Here is a 23,050-nt window from a genome sequence, read left to right as displayed (position 1 = left end):
GTGAGTGTGTATATTGGTGGTGTACATACAGTGTGAGTGTGTATACTGGTGGTGTACATACGGTGTGAGTGTGTATGTTGGTGGTGTACATACAGTGTGAGTGTGTATACTGGTGGTGTACATACGGTGTGAGTGTGTATGTTGGTGGTGTACATACAGTGTGAGTGTGTATACTGGTGGTGTACATACGGTGTGAGTGTGTATGTTGGTGGTGTACATACAGTGTGAGTGTGTATGTTGGTGGTGTACATACAGTGTGAGTGTGTATACTGGTGGTGTACATACGGTGTGAGTGTGTATGTTGGTGGTGTACATACAGTGTGAGTGTGTATACTGGTGGTGTACATACGGTGTGTGTGTGTATACTGGTGGTGTACATACAGTCTGAGTGTGTATACTGGTGGTGTACATACGGTGTGTGTGTATACTGGTGGTGTACATACAGTGTGAGTTTGTATAGTGGTGGTGTACATACAGTGTGAGTGTGTATGTTGGTGGTGTACATACAGTGTGAGTGTGTATATTGGTGGTGTACATACAGTGTGAGTTTGTATAGTGGTGGTGTACATACAGTGTGAGTGTGTATATTGGTGGTGTACATACGGTGTGAGTGCGTATACTGGTGGTGTACATACGGTGTGAGTGTGTATGTTGGTGGTGTACATACAGTGTGAGTGTGTATGTTGGTGGTGTACATACAGTGTGAGTGTGTATACTGGTGGTGTACATACGGTGTGAGTGTGTATGTTGGTGGTGTACATACAGTGTGAGTGTGTATACTGGTGGTGTACATACGGTGTGTGTGTGTATACTGGTGGTGTACATACAGTCTGAGTGTGTATACTGGTGGTGTACATACGGTGTGTGTGTATATAGGTGGTGTACATACTGTGTGAGTGTGTATATTGGTGGTGTACATACGGTGTGAGTGTGTATACTGGTGGTGTACATACAGTCTGAGTGTGTATACTGGTGGTGTACATTCGGTGTGAGTGTGTATATTGGTGGTGTACATACAGTGTGAGTGTGTACTGGTGTACACACGGTTTGAGTGTGTATACTGGTGGTGTACATACGGTGTGAGTGTGTATATAGGTGGTGTACATACAGTGTGAGTGTGTATATTGGTGGTGTACATACGGTGTGAGTGCGTATACTGGTGGTGTACATACGGTGTGAGTGTGTATATAGGTGGTGTACATACTGTGTGAGTGTGTATATTGGTGGTGTACATACGGTGTGAGTGTGTATATTGGTGGTGTACATACAGTGTGAGTGTGTATATTGGTGGTGTACATACGGTGTGAGTGTGTATATTGGTGGTGTACATACAGTGTGAGTGTGTATATTGGTGGTGTACATACGGTGTGAGTGTGTATATTGGTGGTGTACATACAGTGTGAGTGTGTATATTGGTGGTGTACATACAGTGTGAGTGTGTATAGTGGTGGTGTACATACGGTGTGAGTGTGTATATTGGTGGTGTACATACGGTGTGAGTGTGTATATTGGTGGTGTACATACAGTGTGAGTGTGTATAGTGGTGGTGTACATACAGTGTGAGTGTGTATATTGGTGGTGTACATACAGTGTGAGTGTGTATAGTGGTGGTGTACATACGGTGTGAGTGTGTATACTGGTGGTGTACATACAGTGTGTGTGTGTATACTGGTGGTGTACATACGGTGTGAGTGTGTATATTGGTGGTGTACATACGGTGTGAGTGTGTATGTTGGTGGTGTACATACTGTGTGAGTGTGTATAGTGGTGGTGTACATACGGTGTGAGTGTGTATATTGGTGGTGTACATACGGTGTGAGTGTGTATATTGGTGGTGTACATACGGTGTGAGTGTGTATATTGGTGGTGTACATACGGTGTGAGTGTGTATATTGGTGGTGTACATACGGTGTGAGTGTGTATACTGGTGGTGTACATACGGTGTGAGTGTGTATATTGGTGGTGTACATACGGTGTGAGTGTGTATATTGGTGGTGTACATACGGTGTGAGTGTGTATATTGGTGGTGTACATACGGTGTGAGTGTGTATGTTGGTGGTGTACATACTTTGTGAGTGTGCAGAGCCTGCCTTAGGCATAGGCAAACTAGGCAAATGCCTAGGGCATTTGGTATGCTTGGGGGCACCAGCAGCTTCTGCTGATCAAAATGATATGCGGCATGCCTATATTCTGTGTGTGACTGCGGCTGTATCTGCATACGAAATGCTACATTACAGTGTATTCCTGGAAATCACTGTAATGTAGCATTTCATATGCAGATACAGCCGCATTCGCACACAGAATATAGGCATGCTGCATATCATTTTAATCAGCAGAAGCTGCTTGTGTATCCTAGACACATAGTAATGCAAATATTATGATGCATTTTAATAAACAAAAGGCGCCCGACGTTAGCAGAGCTGCCAGCTGACTCATGCCAGGCATCTCCTGCAGAATTAGCGGCGGTGCTAGGGGGCATCAGCCAAAATCTTGCCTAGGGCATCATATTGGTTAGGGCCGGCTCTGTGAGTGTGTATACTGGTGGTGTACATACGGTGTGTGTGTGTGTGTGTATACTGGTGGTGTACATACAGTGTGAGTGTGTATACTGGTGGTGTACATACGGTGTGAGTGTGTATAGTGGTGGTGTACATACAATGTGAGTGTGTATGTTGGTGGTGTACATAGTGTGAGTGTGTATATTGGTGGTGTACATACGGTGTGAGTGTGTATGTTGGTGGTGTACATACAGTGTGAGTGTGTATACTGGTGTTGTGTACATACAGTGTGAGTGTGTATATTGGTGGTGTACATACGGTGTGAGTGTGTATATTGGTGGTGTACATACAGTGTGAGTGTGTATGTTGGTGGTGTACATACGGTGTGAGTGTGTATACTGGTGGTGTACATACAGTGTGAGTGTGTATATTGGTGGTGTACATACGGTGTGAGTGTGTATATTGTGGTGTGCATACAGTGTGAGTGTGTATATTGGTGGTGTACATACGGTGTGAGTGCGTATACTGGTGTACATACGGTGTGAGTGTGTATATTGGTGGTGTACATACGGTGTGAGTGCGTATACTGGTGTACATACGGTGTGGGTTTGTATATTGGTGGTGTACATACGGTGTGAGTGTGTATATTGGTGGTGTACACACGGTGTGAGTGTGTATATAGGTGGTGTACATACGGTGTGAGTGTGTATACTGGTGGTGTACATACGGTGTGAGTGTGTATACTGGTGGTGTACATATGGTGTGAGTGTGTATATTGGTGGTGTACACACGGTGTGAGTGTGTATACTGGTGGTGTACATACGGTGTGAGTGTGTATATTGGTGGTGTACATATGGTGTGAGTGTGTATATTGGTGGTGTACATATGGTGTGAGTGCGTATATTGGTGGGGTTATATGGTGTGAGTGTGTATGTTGGTGGTGTGCATACAGTGAGTGTGTATACTGGTGGTATATATATATATAATATATATATATAGTGTGTGTACATACGGTGTGAGTGTATATACTGGTGGTATATCTATATATATATATATATATATATATAGTGTGTGTACATACGGTGTGAGTGTGTATACTGGTGGTATATATATATAGTGTGTGTATATACGGTTGATCTCACCAGCAATTACTTTTTCAGGTTACTATTTTGAGATCCCGTCTATTGGAGCGATCCGGATAAACACTCAGGTATGACACCCTGTGATGTCGCGGAACTGCCCCGCTCTGGCTATGGCCCTCATTCCGAGTCGTTCGCTCGCTAGCTGCTTTTAGCAGCATTGCACACGCTAGGCCGCCGCCCTCTGGGAGTGTATCTTAGCTTAGCAGAATAGCGAACGAAAGATTAGCAGAATTGCTACTAAATAATTCCTTGCAGTTTCTGAGTAGCTCCAGACCTACTCACAGATTGCGATCACTGCAGACTGTTTGGTTCCTGTTTTGACGTCACAAACACGCCCTGCGTTCGGCCAGCCACTCCCCCATTTCCCCAGGCACGCCTGCGTTTTCACCTGACACGCCTGCGTTTTTTTGCACACTCCCAGAAAACGCCAAGTTGCCACCCAGAAACGCCCCATTCATGTCAATCACTCACCGATCAGCAGTGCGACTGAAAAGCGCCGCTCGGCCTTGTGTGAAACTGCATAGTTATGTGTGAAAGTACTTCGCGCGTGCGCACTGCGGCCCATACGCATGCACAGAAATGCCGATTTTTTTTTTGCCTGATCGCTGCGCTGCGACCGAAAGCAGCTAGCGATCAACTCGGAATGACCCCCAATATGTGTGTGGGGGGGCTGGGGGTCTTCATTACTGTGTTCCGATTCTCACATATATCTCTACCTTCTGTCTCAGGAGTATCTCGATGTTCTCGGGAGGCCAATGGTTCTAGCTGGAAATGAAGCCAAGCAGGTTCAGTGGACGAACGTTTACCAGGATGCGCTGGTGAGGAGCGATACCGCGAGAGGCCCACCACACCCACCCCACCACCGGTCCTTTCACCTGCTCCTTCACATTATCTTCAATTTATATCAATAACTGACACATGTATGTACGCAGAAACACACATGTATGTGCACATGCACATCTTATACCAAACACACAACACATGGTGCACATACTCTATACACACGTGTTCACACAGATACAGAACACCTGTACAAGCCCTCACTATGTGACCGGTCTCCATGTGTCCCGTGTCCCACCACCTCCCAGTCCGGTCATACTAGCAGCTTCCAGGTATGACCGTAGGAGAAGCCCTCACTATGTGACCGGTCTCCATGTGCCCCATGTCCCACCACCACCTACTGGGCTGGTCTTATTAGCAGCTTCCAGGTATGACCGTAGGAGAAGCTCTCACTATGTGACTGGTCTCCATGTGTCCCACCACCACCTACCAGTCCGGTCATATTAGCAGCTTCCAGGTATGACCGTAGGAGAAGCTCTCACTATGTGACTGGTCTCCATGTGTCCCACCACCTTCCAGGCCGATCTTATTAGCAGCTTCCAGGTATGACCATAGGAGAAGCTCTCACTATGTGACCGGTCTCCATGTGCTCCGTGTCCCACCACCTCCCGGGCCAGCCTTATTAGCAGCTTCCAGGTATGACGGTAGCAGAAGCTCTCACTATCTGACTGGTCTCCATGTGTCCCACCACCTCCCGGGCCGGCCTTTTTAGCAGCTTCCAGGTATGACCGTAGGAGAAGCTCTCACTATGTGACTGGTCTCCATGTGTCCCATGTCCCACCACCTCCCGGGCCGGGCTTATTAGCGGCTTCCAGGTATGACCGTAGGAGAAGCTCTTACTATGTGACTGGTCTCCATGTGTCCCACCACCTCCCGGGCCGGCCTTATTAGCAGCTTCCAGGTATGACCGTAGGAGAAGCTCTCACTATGCGACAATTCTCCATGTGTCCCGTGTCCCACCACCACCTCCCGGGCTGGTCTTATTAGCAGCTGCCAGGTATGACGGTAGTAGAAGCCCTCTCTATGTGACTGGTCTCCATGTGTCCCACCACCTCCCGCGCTAGTCTTATTAGCAACTTCTAGGTATTACGGTAGGACAAACCCTCACTATGTGACCGGTCTCCATGTGTCCCATGTCCCACCGCCTCCCAGGCCACCCTTATTAGCAGCTGCCAGGTATGACGGTAGGACAAGCCCTCACTATGTGACTGGTCACCATGTGCCACGTGTCCCACCACCTCCGGGGCCGGCCTTTTTAGCAGCTTCCATGTATGACCGTAGGAGAAACCCTCACTATGTGACCGTCTCCATGTGTCCCATGTCCCACCACCTCCCAGGCCGGCCTTATTAGCAGCTGCCAATTATGACGGTAGGAGAAGCCCTCACTATGTGACCGGTCTCCATGTGTCCCGTGTCCCACCACCTCCCGGGCCGGCCTTATTAGCAGCTTCCAGGTATGATGGTAGGAGAAGCTCTCACTTTGTGACTGGTCTCCATGTGTTCCGTGTCCCACCATCTCCCTTGCCGGCCTTATTAGCAGCTGCCAGGTATGATGGTAGGAGAAGCCCTCACTATGTGACCGGTCTCCATGTGTCCCGTGTCCCACCACCTCCCGGGCCGGCCTTATTAGCAGCTTCCAGGTATGATGGTAGGAGAAGCTCTCACTATGTGGACTGGTCTCCATGTGTCCCGTGTCCCACCACCTCCTGGGCCGGTCTTATTAGCAGCTTCCAGGTATGATGGTAGGAGAAACCCTCACTATGTGACCGGTCTCCATGTGTCCCACCACCTCCCGGGCCGGCCTAATTAGCAGCTGCCAGGTATGACCATAGGAGAAACCCTCACTATGTGACCGGTCTCCATGTGTCCCACCACCTCCCGGGCCGCTTTATTAGCAGCTTCCAGGTATGACCGTAGGAGAAACTCTCACTATGTGACCGGTTCCATGTGTCCCACCACCTCCCGGGCCGGCCTCATTAGCAGCTTCCATGTATGACCGTAAAAGAAACCCTCACTATGTGACCGGTCTCCATGTGTCCCACCACCTCCCGGGCTGGCTCATTAGCAGCTTCCAGGTATGATGGTAGGAGAAACCCTCACTATGTGACCAGTCTCCATGTGTCCCACCACCTCCCGGGCCGGCCTTATTAGCAGCTGCCAGGTATGACCGTAGAAGAAACCCTCACTATGTGACCTGTCTCCATGTGTCCCAGCACATCCCGGGCCGGCTCATTAGCAGCTTCCAGGTATGACCGTAAGAGAAACCCTCACTGGGTGACCGGTTCCATGTGTCCCACCACCTCCCGGGCCGGCCTCAGTGCAGCTTCCATGTATCATACCTCCCAACATGACCCTCTCTAGGAGGGACACCATGCTCTGCTTCTGGACTTTTCTCTTAATGTATGATTGTCAGCACCTGTGTTGAACAGGTTAATGGATAAGAAAGGTGTTTCAGCACAGGTGATGGCAATCATAGATTAAGAGGGAAATACAGGAGCAGAGCATTCTGTCCCTCCTGGAGAGGGTCATGTTGGGAGGTATGATGTATGACCGTAGGAGAAACCCTCACTATGTGACCGGTCTTTATGTGTCCCACCACCTCCCGGACTGGCTCATTAGCAGCTTCCAGGTATGACCGTAAGACAAACCCTCACTAGGTGACCGGTTCCATGTGTCCCACCACCTCCCGGGCCGGCCTCAGTGCAGCTTCCATGTATGACCGTAGGAGAAACCCTCACTATGTGACTGGTCTCCATGTGTCCCATGTACCACCACCTCCTGGGCCGCCTTATTTGCAGCTTCCAGGTATGACCGTAAGAGAAACCCTCACTAGGTGACCGGTTCCATGTGTCCCACCACCTCCCGTGCCGGCCTCAGTGCAGCTTCCATGTATGACCGTAGGAGAAACCCTCACTATGTGACCGGTCTCCATGTGTCCCACCACCTACCGGGCTGGCTCATTAGCAGCTTCCAGGTATGATGGTAGGAGAAACACTCACTATGTGACCGGTCTCCATGTGTCCCACCGCTTCCCGGGCCGGCCTTATTAGCAGCTTCCAGGTATGATGCTAGGACAAGCCTCACTATGTGACCGGTCTCCATGTGTCCCGTGTCCCACCACCTCCCGTGCCGGCCTTATTAGCAGCTTCCAGGTACGACAGTAGGACAAGCCCTCACTATGTGACCGGTCTCCTTGTGTCCCGTGTCCCACCACCTCCCGGGCTGGCCTTTTTAGCAGCTGCCAGGTATGACGGTAGGAGAAACCCTCACTATGTGACCGGTTTCCATGTGTCCCACCACCTCCGGGGCCGGCCTTATTAGCAGCTTCCAGGCATGATGGTAGGACAAGCCCTCACTATGTGACCGGTCTCCATGTATCCCACCACCTCCCGGGCCGGTCTTATTAGCAGCTTCCAGGTATGACGGTAGGACAATCCCTCTCTATGTGACCGGTCTCCATGTGTCCCACCACCTCCCGGCCGGCCTCATTAGCAGCTTCCATGAATGACCATAGGAGAAGCTCTCACTATGTGACCGGTCTCCATGTGTCCCGTGTCCCACCACCTTCCGGGCCAGCCTTATTAGCAGTTTCCAGGTATGACGTTAGGACAAGCCCCCCGATGTCTGCGCTCTTTCCCCTCTTTTCCTTGATCGCTCTAACTTGTCCTTCTCACTGTTTCACAGGGTCTGGGTCTTGTGGTGACCGGGACGCTGCCCGTATTCAACCTAACATCCTCCACTCCTGACGATTCCGGGAATCCTGGGAAGGTGAGACGTAACATGAAGTCAGTCCTCTATTACCGGGCTGCATCGAGGTCCATGTCTGTGACATGACACAGGGCACATGGTGTAGTCGCCAGACTTAGGCATTATAGGTTCGGTTGTGTGTTAGATCCTGATCCAGAGGTGCCCGCAGCTGTGTCTTCTGTGAATCAGGCCCATAATGTCTCTGACGCCCGGACTCTGCGCGGCCATCCCACAGACATGGACACACTGGTAGAAGGTGAAGTCCGCGTAGGTGTAACCACAAAAGATATCAGGCATCACTTGGCTTACATTGTCCCTCAGATCTTCTCTGTACTTTCTGTGTCACTAATTATCACCCCTGTATGTGTTCCTTCATTGTCTCCTCACCTGTGCCCACCTCCTGCCTCCAGAACCGTCAGAACCAGCTTATTCTCGGCGTGATGGGTATCGATGTGGCCTTGGAGGATATCCAGAGATTGATGCCCCGATACAGCGTAAGTGACGGCTGGTGGGTGGTGTAACCGCTGGGGAATGTTGTGTGTGGGAGGGCGTCTGCTGACATTACGGAGGCTCTTGGATTAGAAACTGTGGTTGTGGTCACACCGGGGTGGGCTGGTGGGTGGTGTAACCGCTGGGGAATGTGTATGGGAGGGCGTCTGGTGACATTACGGAGGCTTTTGGATTAGAAGCTGTGGTCGTGGTTACACCGGGGTGGGCTGGTGGGTGGTGTAACCGCTGGGGAATGTGCGTGGGAGGGCGTCTGGTGACATTACGGAGGCTCTTGGATTAGAAACTGTGGTTGTGGTCACACCGGGGTGGGCTGGTGGGTGGTGTAACCGCTGGGGAATGTGTATGGGAGGGCGTCTGGTGACATTACGGAGGCTTTTAGATTAGAAGCTGTGGTCGTGGTTACACCGGGGTGGGCTGGTAGGTGGTGTAACCGCTGGGGAATATGCATGGGAGGGCGTCTGGTGACATTACGGAGGCTCTTGGATTAGAAACTGTGGTTGTGGTCACACCGGGGTGGGCTGATGGGTGGTGTAACCGCTGGGGAATGTGTGTGGGAGTGTGCGTCTGGTGACATTACGGAGGCTCTTGGATTAAAAACTGTGGTCGTGGTCACATCGGGGTGGGCTGGTGGGTGGTGTAACCGCTGGGGAATGTGTGTGGGAGGATGTCTGCTGACATTACGGAGGCTCTTGAATTAGGTGCTGTGGTCGTGGTCACACCAGGGTGGCCTGTGGGTGGTGTAACCGCTGGGGAATGTGTCGGAGGGCGTCTGGTGACATTACGGAGGCTCTTGGATTAGAAACTGTGGTCGTGGTCACACCGAGGTGGGCTGGTGGGTGGTGTAACCGCCGGGGAATGTGTGTGGGAGGATGTCTGGTGACATTACGGAGGCTCTTGGATTAGAAGCTGTGGTCGTGGTCACACCGTGGTGGGCTGATGGGTGGAGCTACTATGATCTTACTGATGTGTTTTTTTGACAGCTGGGTGGCAACGGGTATATGTTTGCGATTGATCTGAATGGATATGTCCTGCTGCATCCCAACCTAAAGCCACAAGTAAGTGCCTACTGGAAATATGTCATAATCACACGGCCATGTATCAAACCGTGGAGAGAGATAAAGTATCAGCCAATCAGATTCTGACTGCCATTTTATAGGCTGTGTTTGAAGAGTGACGTTAAGAGTTGATTGGTTGCTACATTATCTCTCTCTCCAAGGTTTGATACATTTCTCCCAGAACGCTGCTCACTTGCACAGGTAACGCACATGGAAAAGTGTATTTACTCAAAGAACAATGTGCAATCCGTGGGCGTTATTCAGAGATGGACGCAGCCGCTGCGTTCCCACGTCCATCGGGTCTACGCACGCGCACTGGCCATATCCCGCAAGTATGCGGCCGCAAGGTGATTGACAGTGGGGGGGGCATCGACGCTGCGTTTCGCGGGCACGGCCAGGACAACGCAGGCGTGTCCGGACCGTTTTCAGGGCGGCTGCCTGACGTCACACACAGCTGCTCCGAGAGAAAAAATGGCGTCAGACCACCTACCAGCGCAGCCAGACTGCGCAGGCAGGGGTCGACCTCAAATCCATGCATTTGCAATTCAATTGCGAACACATCACGGGGCGGCGCCACACAACGGGCTGGGCAGCCGTGCCCCGTGCTAGGCGGCCCCCAACATGGGAGGAGATGGACGCAGATCTTGCTGCAGAATAACCCTCCATATTTATGTAGAATTATATCTGTATTCATTGTAGACTTCAGTGTATATAATGTTTTGAGCCATAGATTTCATTATCGCAGTCGTCATTTAGAATATTCTCCTTCTCTTGGTGGCGGCACAATACCGTTCCGTGGGATAACGCACCGTTACGGCCCAGCAACTGTACCCATCTCATTGTGTTCCTCTTCTCCAATATATTCCCAGGTTATTAACTTCCAGGAGCCGGTCACTCTGGATTTCCTAGATGCAGAGCTGGAGGATGATAATAAGGAAGAGGTGAGTGTGCCCTCATGTATGCCAGGCTGTTCTGCCTCCTGTGCTCTGACCTCTCTGCTACCCAGAGATTATGTCGTATTATATCTTATTACCGCCGTGTGTATTACCAGATCCGAAGGAAAATGATTGATGGATTAGAAGGTCACCAGTTTATCAGGACATTGGTGAAATCGCTGGATGAGGTAACCCTGAATTTAGAGTGAGGCATGGGGGCTAAGTGAGGGACAGGGGGGCGGAGTGAAGGACGGAGGCAGAGTAAGATATGAGGGGCAGAGTGAGAGATAGTGGTATGAGACGGGGGTTAGTGAGTGATAGGGGCAGTGAGGATGAGCGTGGTGTGGGCACAGTGGAGGATGGGCACGTGAGATGGTTACCGAAATGGGATAAACATAGTGAGGGTTGGGCACAGGGAGGATGAGTGCAGTGAGGGTTGGGCACAGTAGAGTATGGGCACGTGAGATGGTGTCAGTAATGGGATAAACATGGTGAGGGATGGGCACAGTGAGGGTTGGGCACAGTATAGTATGGGCTCGTGAGATGGTGGCAGTAATGGGATAAACATGCTGAGGGATGGGCGCAGTGAGGGTTGGGCACAGTAGAGTATGGGCTTGTGAGATGGTGGCAACAATGGGATAAACATGGTGAGGGTTGGGCACAGTAGAGTATGGGCTTGTGAGATGGTGGCAACAATGGGATAAACATGGTGAGGGATGGGCACAGTGGAGGATGGGCTCGTGAGATGGTGGCAACAATGGGATAAACATGGTGAGGGATGGGCACAGTGGAGGATGGGCTCGTGAGATGGTGGCAACAATGGGATAAACATGGTGAGGGATGGGCACAGTAGAGTATGGGCATGTGAGATGGTGGCAGTAATGGGATAAACATGGTGAGGGTTGGGCACAGTAGAGTATGGGCTTGTGAGATGGTGGCAACAATGGGATAAACATGGTGAGGGATGGTCACAGTAGAGTATGGGCATGTGAGATGGTGGCAGTAATGGGATAAACATGGTGAGGGATGGGCACAGTAGAGTATGGGCTCGTGAGATGGTGGCAGTAATGGGATAAACATGCTGAGGGATGGGCACAGTAGAGTATGGGCATGTGAGATGGTGGCAGTAATGGGATAAACATGGTGAGGGATGGGCACAGTAGAGTATGGGCTCGTGAGATGGTGGCAGTAATGGGATAAACATGCTGAGGGATGGGCACAGTATAGTATGGGCTCGTGAGATGGTGGCAGTAATGGGATAAACATGCTGAGGGATGGGCGCAGTGAGGGTTGGGCACAGTAGAGTATGGGCTTGTGAGATGGTGGCAACAATGGGATAAACATGGTGAGGGTTGGGCACAGTAGAGTATGGGCTTGTGAGATGGTGGCAACAATGGGATAAACATGGTGAGGGATGGGCACAGTGGAGGATGGGCTCGTGAGATGGTGGCAACAATGGGATAAACATGGTGAGGGATGGGCACAGTGGAGGATGGGCTCGTGAGATGGTGGCAACAATGGGATAAACATGGTGAGGGATGGGCACAGTAGAGTATGGGCATGTGAGATGGTGGCAGTAATGGGATAAACATGGTGAGGGTTGGGCACAGTAGACTATGGGCTTGTGAGATGGTGGCAACAATGGGATAAACATGGTGAGGGATGGTCACAGTAGAGTATGGGCATGTGAGATGGTGGCAGTAATGGGATAAACATGGTGAGGGATGGGCACAATAGAGTATGGGCTCGTGAGATGGTGGCAGTAATGGGATAAACATGCTGAGGGATGGGCACAGTAGAGTATGGGCATGTGAGATGGTGGCAGTAATGGGATAAACATGGTGAGGGATGGGCACAGTAGAGTATGGGCTTGTGAGATGGTGGCAACAATGGGATAAACATGGTGAGGGATGGGCACAGTAGAGTATGGGCTCGTGAGATGGTGGCAGTAATGGGATAAACATGCTGAGGGATGGGCGCAGTGAGGGTTGGGCACGTGAGATGGTGGCAGGCATGTGATAAACACGGTGAGGGATGGGTGCAGTGAGGGTTGGGCACAGTGGAGGATGGGCACGTGAGATGGTGGCAGTAATGGGATAAACATGCTAAGGGATGGGCGCAGTGAGGGTTGGGCACAGTAGAGTATGGGCTCGTGAGATGGTGGCAGTAATGGGATAAACATGATGAGGGATGGGTGCAGTGAGGGATGGGCACGTGAGATGGTGGCAGGCATGTGATAAACACGGTGAGGGATGGGCGCAGTGAGGGTTGGGCACAGTGGAGGATGGGCACGTGAGATGGTGGCAGCAATGGGATAAACACGGTGAGGGATGGGCACAGTAGAGTATGGGCACGTGAGATGGTGGCAGTAATGGGATAAACATAGTGAGGGTTGGGCACAGCAGAGTATGGGCTCGCGAGATGGTGGCAGTAATGGGATAAACATGCTGAGGGATGGGCGCAGTGAGGGTTGGGCACAGTAGAGTATGGGCTTGTGAGATGGTGGCAGTAATGGGATAAACATGCTGAGGGATGGGCGCAGTGAGGGTTGGGCACAGTAGAGTATGGGCTCGTGAGAGGGTGGGCAGTAATGGGATAAACATGCTGAGGGATGGGCGCAGTGAGGGTTGGGCACAGTAGAGTATAAGCTCGTGAGATGGTGGCAACAATGGGATAAACATGGTGAGGGATGGGCACAGTAGAGTATGGGCTCGTGAGATGGTGGCAGTAATGGGATAAACATGCTGAGGGATGGGCGCAGTGAGGGTTGGGCACAGTAGAGTATGGGCTCGTGAGATGGTGGCAGTAATGGGATAAACATGCTGAGGGATGGGCGCAGTGAGGGTTGGGCACAGTAGAGTATGGGCTCGTGAGATGGTGGCAGTAATGGGATAAACATGCTGAGGGATGGGCGCAGTGAGAGTTGGGCACAGTAGAGTATGGGCTCGTGAGATGGTGGCAGTAATGGTATAAACATGCTGAGGGATGGGCGCAGTCAGGGTTGGGCACAGTAGAGTATGGGCTCGTGAGATGGTGGCAGTAATGGGATAAACATGGTGAGGGTTGGGCACAGCAGAGTATGGGCTCGCGAGATGGTGGCAGTAATGGGATAAACATGCTGAGGGATGGGCGCAGTGAGGGTTGGGCACAGTAGAGTATGGGCTTGTGAGATGGTGGCAGTAATGGGATAAACATGCTGAGGGATGGGCGCAGTGAGGGTTGGGCACAGTAGAGTATGGGCTCGTGAGAGGGTGGCAGTAATGGGATAAACATGCTGAGGGATGGGCGCAGTGAGGGTTGGGCACAGTAGAGTATAAGCTCGTGAGATGGTGGCAACAATGGGATAAACATGGTGAGGGATGGGCACAGTAGAGTATGGGCTCGTGAGATGGTGGCAGTAATGGGATAAACATGCTGAGGGATGGGCGCAGTGAGGGTTGGGCACAGTAGAGTATGGGCTCGTGAGATGGTGGCAGTAATGGGATAAACATGCTGAGGGATGGGCGCAGTGAGGGTTGGGCACAGTAGAGTATGGGCTCGTGAGATGGTGGCAGTAATGGGATAAACATGCTGAGGGATGGGCGCAGTGAGAGTTGGGCACAGTAGAGTATGGGCTCGTGAGATGGTGGCAGTAATGGTATAAACATGCTGAGGGATGGGCGCAGTCAGGGTTGGGCACAGTAGAGTATGGGCTCGTGAGATGGTGGCAGTAATGGGATAAACATGATGAGGGATGGGCACAGTGAGGGTTTGGCACAGTAGAGTATGGGCTCGTGAGATGGTGGCAGTAATGGGATAAACATGCTGAGGGATGGGCGCAGTGAGGGGTGGGCACAGTAGAGTATGGGCTCGCGAGATGGTGGCAGTAATGGGATAAACATGCTGAGGGATGGGCGCTGTGAGAGTTGGGCACAGTAGAGTATGGGCTCGTGAGATGGTGGCAGTAATGGTATAAACATGCTGAGGGATGGGCGCAGTGAGGGTTGGGCACAGTAGAGTATGGGCTCGTGAGATGGTGGCAGTAATGGGATAAACATGATGAGGGATGGGCACAGTGAGGGTTTGGCACAGTAGAGTATGGGCTCGTGAGATGGTGGCAGTAATGGGATAAACATGCTGAGGGATGGGCGCAGTGAGGGTTGGGCACAGTAGAGTATGGGCTCGCGAGATGGTGGCAGTAATGGGATAAACATGCTGAGGGATGGGCGCTGTGAGAGTTGGGCACAGTAGAGTATGGGCTCGTGAGATGGTGGCAGTAATGGTATGAACATGCTGAGGGATGGGCGCAGTGAGGGTTGGGCACAGTAGAGTATGGGCTCGCGAGATGGTGGCAGTAATGGTATAAACATGCTGAGGGATGGGCGCAGTGAGGGTTGGGCACAGTAGAGTATGGGCTCGTGAGATGGTGGCAGTAATGGGATGGGCGCAGTGAGGGTTGGGCACAGTAGAGTATGGGCTCGTGAGATGGTGGCAGTAATGGGATAAACATGCTGAGGGATGGGCGCAGTGAGGGCTGGGCACAGTAGAGTATGGGCTCGCGAGATGGTGGCAGTAATGGGATAAACATGCTGAGGGATGGGCGCAGTGAGGGTTGGGCACAGTAGAGTATGGGCTTGTGAGATGGTGGCAGTAATGGGATAAACATGCTGAGGGATGGGCGCAGTGAGGGTTGGGCACAGTAGAGTATGGGCTCGTGAAATGGTGGCAGTAATGGGATAAACATGCTGAGGGATGGGCGCAGTGAGGGTTGGGCACAGTAGAGTATGGGCTCGTGAGATGGTGGCAACAATGGGATAAACATGGTGAGGGATGGGCACAGTAGAGTATGGGTTCGTGAGATGGTGGCAGTAATGGGATAAACATGCTGAGGGATGGGCGCAGTGAGGGTTGGGCACAGTAGAGTATGGGCTCGTGAGATGGTGGCAGTAATGGGATAAACATGCTGAGGGATGGGCGCAGTGAGAGTTGGGCACAGTAGAGTATGGGCTCGTGAGATGGTGGCAGTAATGGTATAAACATGCTGAGGGATGGGCGCAGTCAGGGTTGGGCACAGTAGAGTATGGGCTCGTGAGATGGTGGCAGTAATGGGATAAACATGGTGAGGGATGGGCACAGTAGAGTATGGGCTCGTGAGATGGTGGCAGTAATGGGATAAACATGCTGAGGGATGGGCACAGTAGAGTATGGGCATGTGAGATGGTGGCAGTAATGGGATAAACATGGTGAGGGATGGGCACAGTAGAGTATGGGCTTGTGAGATGGTGGCAACAATGGGATAAACATGGTGAGGGATGGGCACAGTAGAGTATGGGCTCGTGAGATGGTGGCAGTAATGGGATAAACATGCTGAGGGATGGGCGCTGTGAGGGTTGGGCACAGTAGAGTATGGGCTCGTGAGATGGTGGCAGTAATGGGATAAACATGATGAGGGATGGGTGCAGTGAGGGATGGGCACGTGAGATGATGGCAGGCATGTGATAAACACGGTGAGGGATGGGCGCAGTGAGGGTTGGGCACAGTGGAGGATGGGCACGTGAGATGGTGGCAGCAATGGGATAAACACGGTGAGGGATGGGCACAGTAGAGTATGGGCACGTGAGATGGTGGCAGTAATGGGATAAACATAGTGAGGGTTGGGCACAGCAGAGAATGGGCTCGCGAGATGGTGGCAGTAATGGGATAAACATGCTGAGGGATGGGCGCAGTGAGGGTTGGGCACAGTAGAGTATGGGCTTGTGAGATGGTGGCAGTAATGGGATAAACATGCTGAGGGATGGGCGCAGTGAGGGTTGGGCACAGTAGAGTATGGGCTCGTGAGATGGTGGCAGTAATGGGATAAACATGCTGAGGGATGGGCGCAGTGAGGGTTGGGCACAGTAGAGTATGGGCTCGTGAGATGGTGGCAACAAACGGATAAACATGGTGAGGGATGGGCACAGTAGAGTATGGGCTCGTGAGATGGTGGCAGTAATGGGATAAACATGCTGAGGGATGGGCGCAGTGAGGGTTGGGCACAGTAGAGTATGGGCTCGTGAGATGGTGGCAGTAATGGGATAAACATGCTGAGGGATGGGGCAGTGAGGCTTGGGCACAGTAGAGTATGGGCTCGTGAGATGGTGGCAGTAATGGGATAAACATGCTGAGGGATGGGCGCAGTGAGATTTGGGCACAGTAGAGTATGGGCTCGTGAGATGGTGGCAGTAATGGTATAAACATGCTGAGGGATGGGCGCAGTCAGGGTTGGGCACAGTAGAGTATGGGCTCGTGAGATGGTGGCAGTAATGGGATAAACATGATGAGGGATGGGCACAGTGAGGGTTTGGCACAGTAGAGTATGGGCTCGTGAGATGGTGGCAGTAATGGGATAAACATGCTGAGGGATGGGCGCAGTGAGGGTTGGGCACAGTAGAGTATGGGCTCGCGAGATGGTGGCAGTAATGGGATAAACATGCTGAGGGATGGGCGCTGTGAGAGTTGGGCACAGTAGAGTATGGGCTCGTGAGATGGTGGCAGTAATGGTATAAACATGCTGAGGGATGGGCGCAGTCAGGGTTGGGCACAGTAGAGTATGGGCTCGTGAGATGGTGGCAGTAATGGGATGGGCGCAGTGAGGGTTTGGCACAGTAGAGTATGGGCTCGTGAGATGGTGGCAGTAATGGGATAAACATGCTGAGGGATGGGCGCAGTGAGGGTTGGGCACAGTAGAGTATGGGCTCGCGAGATGGTGGCAGTAATGGGATAAACATGCTGAGGGATGGGCGCAGTGAGGGTTGGGCACAGTAGAGTATGGGCTTGTGAGATGGTGGCAGTAATGGGATAAACATGCTGAGGGATGGGCGCAGTGAGGGTTGGGCACAGTAGAGTATGGGCTCGTGAGATGGTGGCAGTAATGGGATAAACATGCTGAGGGATGGGCGCAGTGAGGGTTGGGCACAGTAGAGTATGGGCTCGTGAGATGGTGGCAACAATGGGATAAACATGGTGAGGGATGGGCACAGTAGAGTATGGGCTCGTGAGATGGTGGCAGTAATGGGATAAACATGCTGAGGGATGGGCGCAGTGAGGGTTGGGCACAGTAGAGTATGGGCTCGTGAGATGGTGGCAGTAATGGGATAAACATGCTGAGGGATGGGCGTAGTGAGAGTTGGGCACAGTAGAGTATGGGCTCGTGAGATGGTGGCAGTAATGGTATAAACATGCTGAGGGATGGGCGCAGTCAGGTTTGGGCACAGTAGAGTATGGCACGTGAGATGGTGGCAGTAATGGGATAAACATGATGAGGGATGGGCGCAGTGAGGGTTGGGCACAGTAGAGTATGGGCTCGCGAGATGGTGGCAGTAATGGGATAAACATGCTGAGGGATGGGCGCAGTGAGGGTTGGGCACAGTAGAGTATGGGCTCGTGAGATGGTGGCAGTAATGGGATAAACATGATGAGGGATGGGTGCAGTGAGGGATGGGCACGTGAGATGGTGGCAGGCATGTGATAAACACAGTGAGGGATGGGTGCAGTGAGGGTTGGGCACAGTGGAGGATGGGCACGTGAGATGGTGGCAGCAATGGGATAAACATGCTGAGGGATCGGCGCAGTAAGGGTTGGGCACAGTAGAGTATGGGCTCGTGAGATGGTAGCAGTAATGGGATAAACATGATGAGGGATGGGTGCAGTGAGGGATGGGCACGTGAGATGGTGGCAGACATGTGATAAACATGCTGAGGGATGGGCGCAGTATTTAATATGGGTGTCATTCATCTGCATTTTCCCTTCTCAGAGATACATTGATGAAACTGAAAGGACATACACGTGGGCACCTATACACAGTACAAATTACAGGTGAGAGGGACATATAGTATTAGGGGGCATTTTTAGATTTTTTTTAAATGTAAGTTTCAGTTTCAGGCTCTCCGGAGTTTGGGGAAATCCATGAATTGGGATCACACTTCAGTGTATTCCTGCAATGCATCTCTCTGATACTGTAGGTGCTGCGTGTTGCTGCCATCCTGTGGCCAAATATCATATCAGCATCCTATAACGCTGTGATCACATAATGGGCCTAATTCAGAATGGATCGCTATTCAGAGAAATCGCAAACTGAGCGCATTGCACGCGCGCGAGGGGTGATAGCGACAGAAATTGCGTACAGATCGTAATCGCAATGTAGACGCTGACTGACAGGAAGCCGCCATTTCTGGGCGGAAACCTGCCGTTTTCTGTGTGTGTCGGTAAAACCGCAGGCGTGCCCAGGCGTTTTGGGGGAGGGTCTCTGAGGTCAGCGCAGACCACTTCCAGCCCGTGTCAGTGGCAGATTACTGGCAGCCTCAGACCTACTCACATTTGCTCATACGGCAAAAAATCTGCGATGTTCCAGAAATTGCGTATGTGTCTGCGTATGGATAGCGATCTGTGATGCATTCGCAGACTTGCACGGTGAATTAGGCCCAATATTCCAATCTAGTGACAGTAATGTTACAGATGTTATGTGGGTGAAAATATACATATGGGTAAATACCGGGCATTCCTGTAGTAATGCCGGGGGAATAAATGTGTTACGCGTTCCTCTGCAGTCACATATTACATACACATCTATTAATATTCCTGGTCCAGCAAGTGATGGCCGGTACGCCGGCCCCGGTATATGTGCCCGGTGTACCCAGCAATCAGAGGGCATAAATAACCCCTGAAATGACTATAATAACATGGTCACTCGGGAGATCCGTCCGCTAGGTGGATCTGTGAGTCTCTGAATCAGGCTACAGTGACGTCAGTAACGGGCGTCCAGCCGCAATGTGATATTATCCTTGTAACCATTTACTGGAAAAGCATTTTATGTTATTGAAGTTCGGCTGCTTAACCTCTAGTAACATTTTTTCTCCTCCCTTCTTGTTACCTGCCCTCCGTCTGTCTCTTACCCTGCTGACTGTCTCTCCCTCTCTCTCCCCTTCCCTCTTTATCTGCCCCTCTCTCTCTTACCCTCCTCCCACTCTACTCTCCCTCTTTGGCCCCCCAATCCCTCTGTCACGTCTCTCTCTTTCCTCCTCCATCTTTCTCTCTCTCTCTCTTTTTACCCCCATGCCTCTCTCACTTCTCCTTTCCTGCTTCATATCTCTCTCTCTCTCTCTCTCTCTCTCTCTCCCTCTCTCTCTCTCTCTCTCTACTCCTCCACTCCTCCGATCTCTCTTTCTGCCCTCCCGCTTTCCCTTGTTATATTTGTCTCCTCCTCTTCTTTCTCTACCCCCTACCACTCTATCCATCTGTTTTCCTCCCTCTTAATCCATTTCTCTGCTCCATCTCTCTTTCTCCCTACCGCATCTATTGTCCTCTATCCCCCTCTCTCCTTCCCTTTCCCTCTCTCTCCCTTACCCCTCGCTCTGTCATCCCCTTAACCCTTCTCCTCTCTCACTCTCCCACTGCCCCCTCTGTTGTCTCCTACGCCCCCTCTCTCCCTCTTACACATTTACTTCCTCCACTCTCTGTCCTCCCCAATCATGCACCTCTCTCACTCTCCTTCTTCCTCGCTCTGTCCTCCCCCTAACCCTCCTCCTCTCTCACTGTACCACTGCCCCCTCTATTGTCTCTTACCCCCCTCTCTCCCTCTCTTATACCTGTTCTTCCTCCACTCTCTGTCCTCCCCCAATCATGCACCTCTCTCACTCTCCTTCCTCTCTCTCTATCCTCCTCCTAACCCTCCTCCTCTCTCACTGTACCACTGCCCCCTCTATTGTCTCTTACCCCCCTCTCTCCCTCTCTTATACCTGTTCTTCCTCCACTCTCTGTCCTCCCCCAATCATGCACCTCTCTCACTCTCCTTCCTCTCTCTCTATCCTCCTCCTAACCCTCTTCATCTCCCTCTGCCCCTTTGTTGTCTCCTACCACCCCTCTCTCCCTCTCTTATACCTGTTCTTCCTCCACTCTGTCCTCCCCCAATCATGCACCTCTCTCACTCTCCTTCCTCTCTCTCTCTATCCTCCTCCTAACCCTCCTCATCTCCCTCTGCCCCCTTGTTGTCTCCTACCACCCCTCTCTTAAACCTGTACTTCCTCCACTCTCTGTCCTCCCCCAACCATCCACCGCTCCCATTCTCCTTCTTCCTCTATCTATCCTCCCCCTAACCCTCCTCCTCTCCCACTGCCCCCTCTGTTGTCTTCTAACACCCCTCTCTCCCTCTCTTACACCTGTACTTCCTCCATCCTCTGTCCTCCTCCAACCATCTACCTCTCTCACTCTCCTTCCTCTCTCTGTCCTCCCCCTTGCCCTCCTCCTCTCTCACTCTCCCACTGCCCCTCTACTGTCCTCTACCCCCCTCTTTCCCTCTCTTATCACCTATTCCTCCACTCTCTCTTCTCCTCCAACCATCCACCTCTCTCACTCTCCCGGCCCCCTCTATCCTCCCTCTATCCCCCTTTACTGTCTCTGTCCTCCCTCTAACCCCCCACGTCTCTCTCTCTCCCCTTTTGTGTTGTCCTGGCAGCCTGGGACTGGTGTTACCTCTGTACAGCTCCTATTACCTCCGTGCTAATCTGAGTGATCAGATCCTCCAGGTGCAGTGTAAGTTCCCCTTTGCTTGTGTGTTCCCCCAATAGTCCCCTTTTCCTTTTCCCCAGCTCACGCCTGTCCCCGGCCACTTCCCTGGTTTGTCATTGTTGAGGGGGGAGATGTCTGGGTGAGAGCAGAAGTTGGAGTAGCATGCGGAGCCTGGCAGACACTCGCTGCCCGGGAGATGTGCATGAGACCTCTGTCCATCAGAATCATAATGAGTGTCTTTACGTTTTACTCATTCAGATTAATCTCTGGATCAGATACTGTTGCTGTCTCTTCCTTCCTGCTTCTTCCTCTGTCTATCACCTGCCTATCTCTTCTTGCTTCCTCTCTCTCTCTCTCTCTCTCTATCACCTGCCTTTCTCTGCCTTCCTCTGTCTCTCTATCACCTGCCTGTCTCTTCCTCTTCTGTCTCTCTATCACCTGCCTCTCTCTAACTTCCTCCTTCCTCCTCTGTCTCTCTATCGCCTGCCTGTCTCTTTGTCACCTGTCTGTCTCTATCTGCTTCCTCCTCTGTCTCTCTATCACCTCTCTGTTCTTCCTGCTTCCTCCTCTGTCTCTCTATCACCTCTCTGTTCTTCCTGCTTCCTCCTCTGTCTCTCTATCACCTCTCTGTTCTTCCTGCTTCCTCCTCTGTTTCTCTGTCACCTCTCTGTTCTTCCTGCTTCCTCCTCTGTCTCTCTATCACCTCTCTGTTCTTCCTGCTTCCTCCTCTGTCTCTCTGTCACCTCTCTGTTCTTCCTGCTTCCTCCTCTGTTTCTCTGTCACCTCTCTGTTCTTCCTGCTTCCTCCTCTGTTTCTCTGTCACCTCTCTGTTCTTCCTGCTTCCTCCTCTGTCTCTCTATTACCTCTCTGTTCTTCCTGCTTCCTCCTCTGTCTCTCTATCACCTCTCTGTTCTTCCTGCTTCCTCCTCTGTCTCTCTATCACCTCTCTGTTCTTCCTGCTTCCTCCTCTGTCTCTCTATCACCTCTCTGTTCTTCCTGCTTCCTCCTCTGTTTCTCTGTCACCTCTCTGTTCTTCCTGCTTCCTCCTCTGTCTCTCTATCACCTCTCTGTTCTTCCTGCTTCCTCCTCTGTCTCTCTGCCACCTCTCTGTTCTTCCTGCTTCCTCCTCTGTTTCTCTGTCACCTCTCTGTTCTTCCTGCTTCCTCCTCTGTCTCTCTATCACCTCTCTGTTCTTCCTGCTTCCTCCTCTGTCTCTCTATTACCTCTCTGTTCTTCCTGCTTCCTCCTCTGTCTCTCTATCACCTCTCTGTTCTTCCTGCTTCCTCCTCTGTCTCTCTATCACCTCTCTGTTCTTCCTGCTTCCTCCTCTGTCTCTCTGTCACCTCTCTGTTCTTCCTGCTTCCTCCTCTGTTTCTCTGTCACCTCTCTGTTCTTCCTGCTTCCTCCTCTGTCTCTCTATCACCTCTCTGTTCTTCCTGCTTCCTCCTCTGTCTCTCTATTACCTCTCTGTTCTTCCTGCTTCCTCCTCTGTCTCTCTATCACCTCTCTGTTATTCCTGCTTCCTCCTCTGTCTGTCTATCACCTCTCTGTTCTTCCTGCTTCCTCCTCTGTCTCTCTATCACCTCTCTGTTCTTCCTGCTTCCTCCTCTGTCTCTCTGTCACCTCTCTGTTCTTCCTGCTTCCTCCTCTGTCTCCTCCTCTGTCTCTCTATCACCTCTCTGTTCTTCCTGCTTCCTCCTCTGTCTCTCTATCACCTCTCTGTTCTTCCTGCTTCCTCCTCTGTCTCTCTATTACCTCTCTGTTCTTCCTGCTTCCTCCTCTGTCTCTCTATCACCCCTCTG

The 23,050-nt window shown here is 51.6% G+C and overlaps 1 protein-coding gene across 2 annotated transcripts in view; it reads left to right on the top strand.

Moving 5' to 3' along the window:
- Nucleotides 1-23,050, top strand: part of CACNA2D2 (calcium voltage-gated channel auxiliary subunit alpha2delta 2) — a 423,565-nt gene that overhangs the window by 306,412 nt on the left and 94,103 nt on the right. For both annotated transcript variants that reach the window (XM_063941375.1, XM_063941374.1), the window contains exons 14-22: nt 3,659-3,708; nt 4,369-4,458; nt 8,165-8,248; nt 8,638-8,721; nt 9,718-9,792; nt 10,662-10,733; nt 10,844-10,915; nt 18,499-18,560; nt 21,196-21,272. In XM_063941375.1, coding sequence (XP_063797445.1) covers nt 3,659-3,708; nt 4,369-4,458; nt 8,165-8,248; nt 8,638-8,721; nt 9,718-9,792; nt 10,662-10,733; nt 10,844-10,915; nt 18,499-18,560; nt 21,196-21,272 — 666 coding nt within the window. The remainder of the gene's footprint in view (nt 1-3,658; nt 3,709-4,368; nt 4,459-8,164; nt 8,249-8,637; nt 8,722-9,717; nt 9,793-10,661; nt 10,734-10,843; nt 10,916-18,498; nt 18,561-21,195; nt 21,273-23,050) is intronic.

This window comes from Pseudophryne corroboree, chromosome 9 (genome assembly GCF_028390025.1).
Source record: "Pseudophryne corroboree isolate aPseCor3 chromosome 9, aPseCor3.hap2, whole genome shotgun sequence".
Taxonomy (NCBI): Eukaryota; Metazoa; Chordata; class Amphibia; order Anura; family Myobatrachidae; genus Pseudophryne; species Pseudophryne corroboree.
This window is presented reverse-complemented; position numbering and strand designations above follow the sequence as displayed.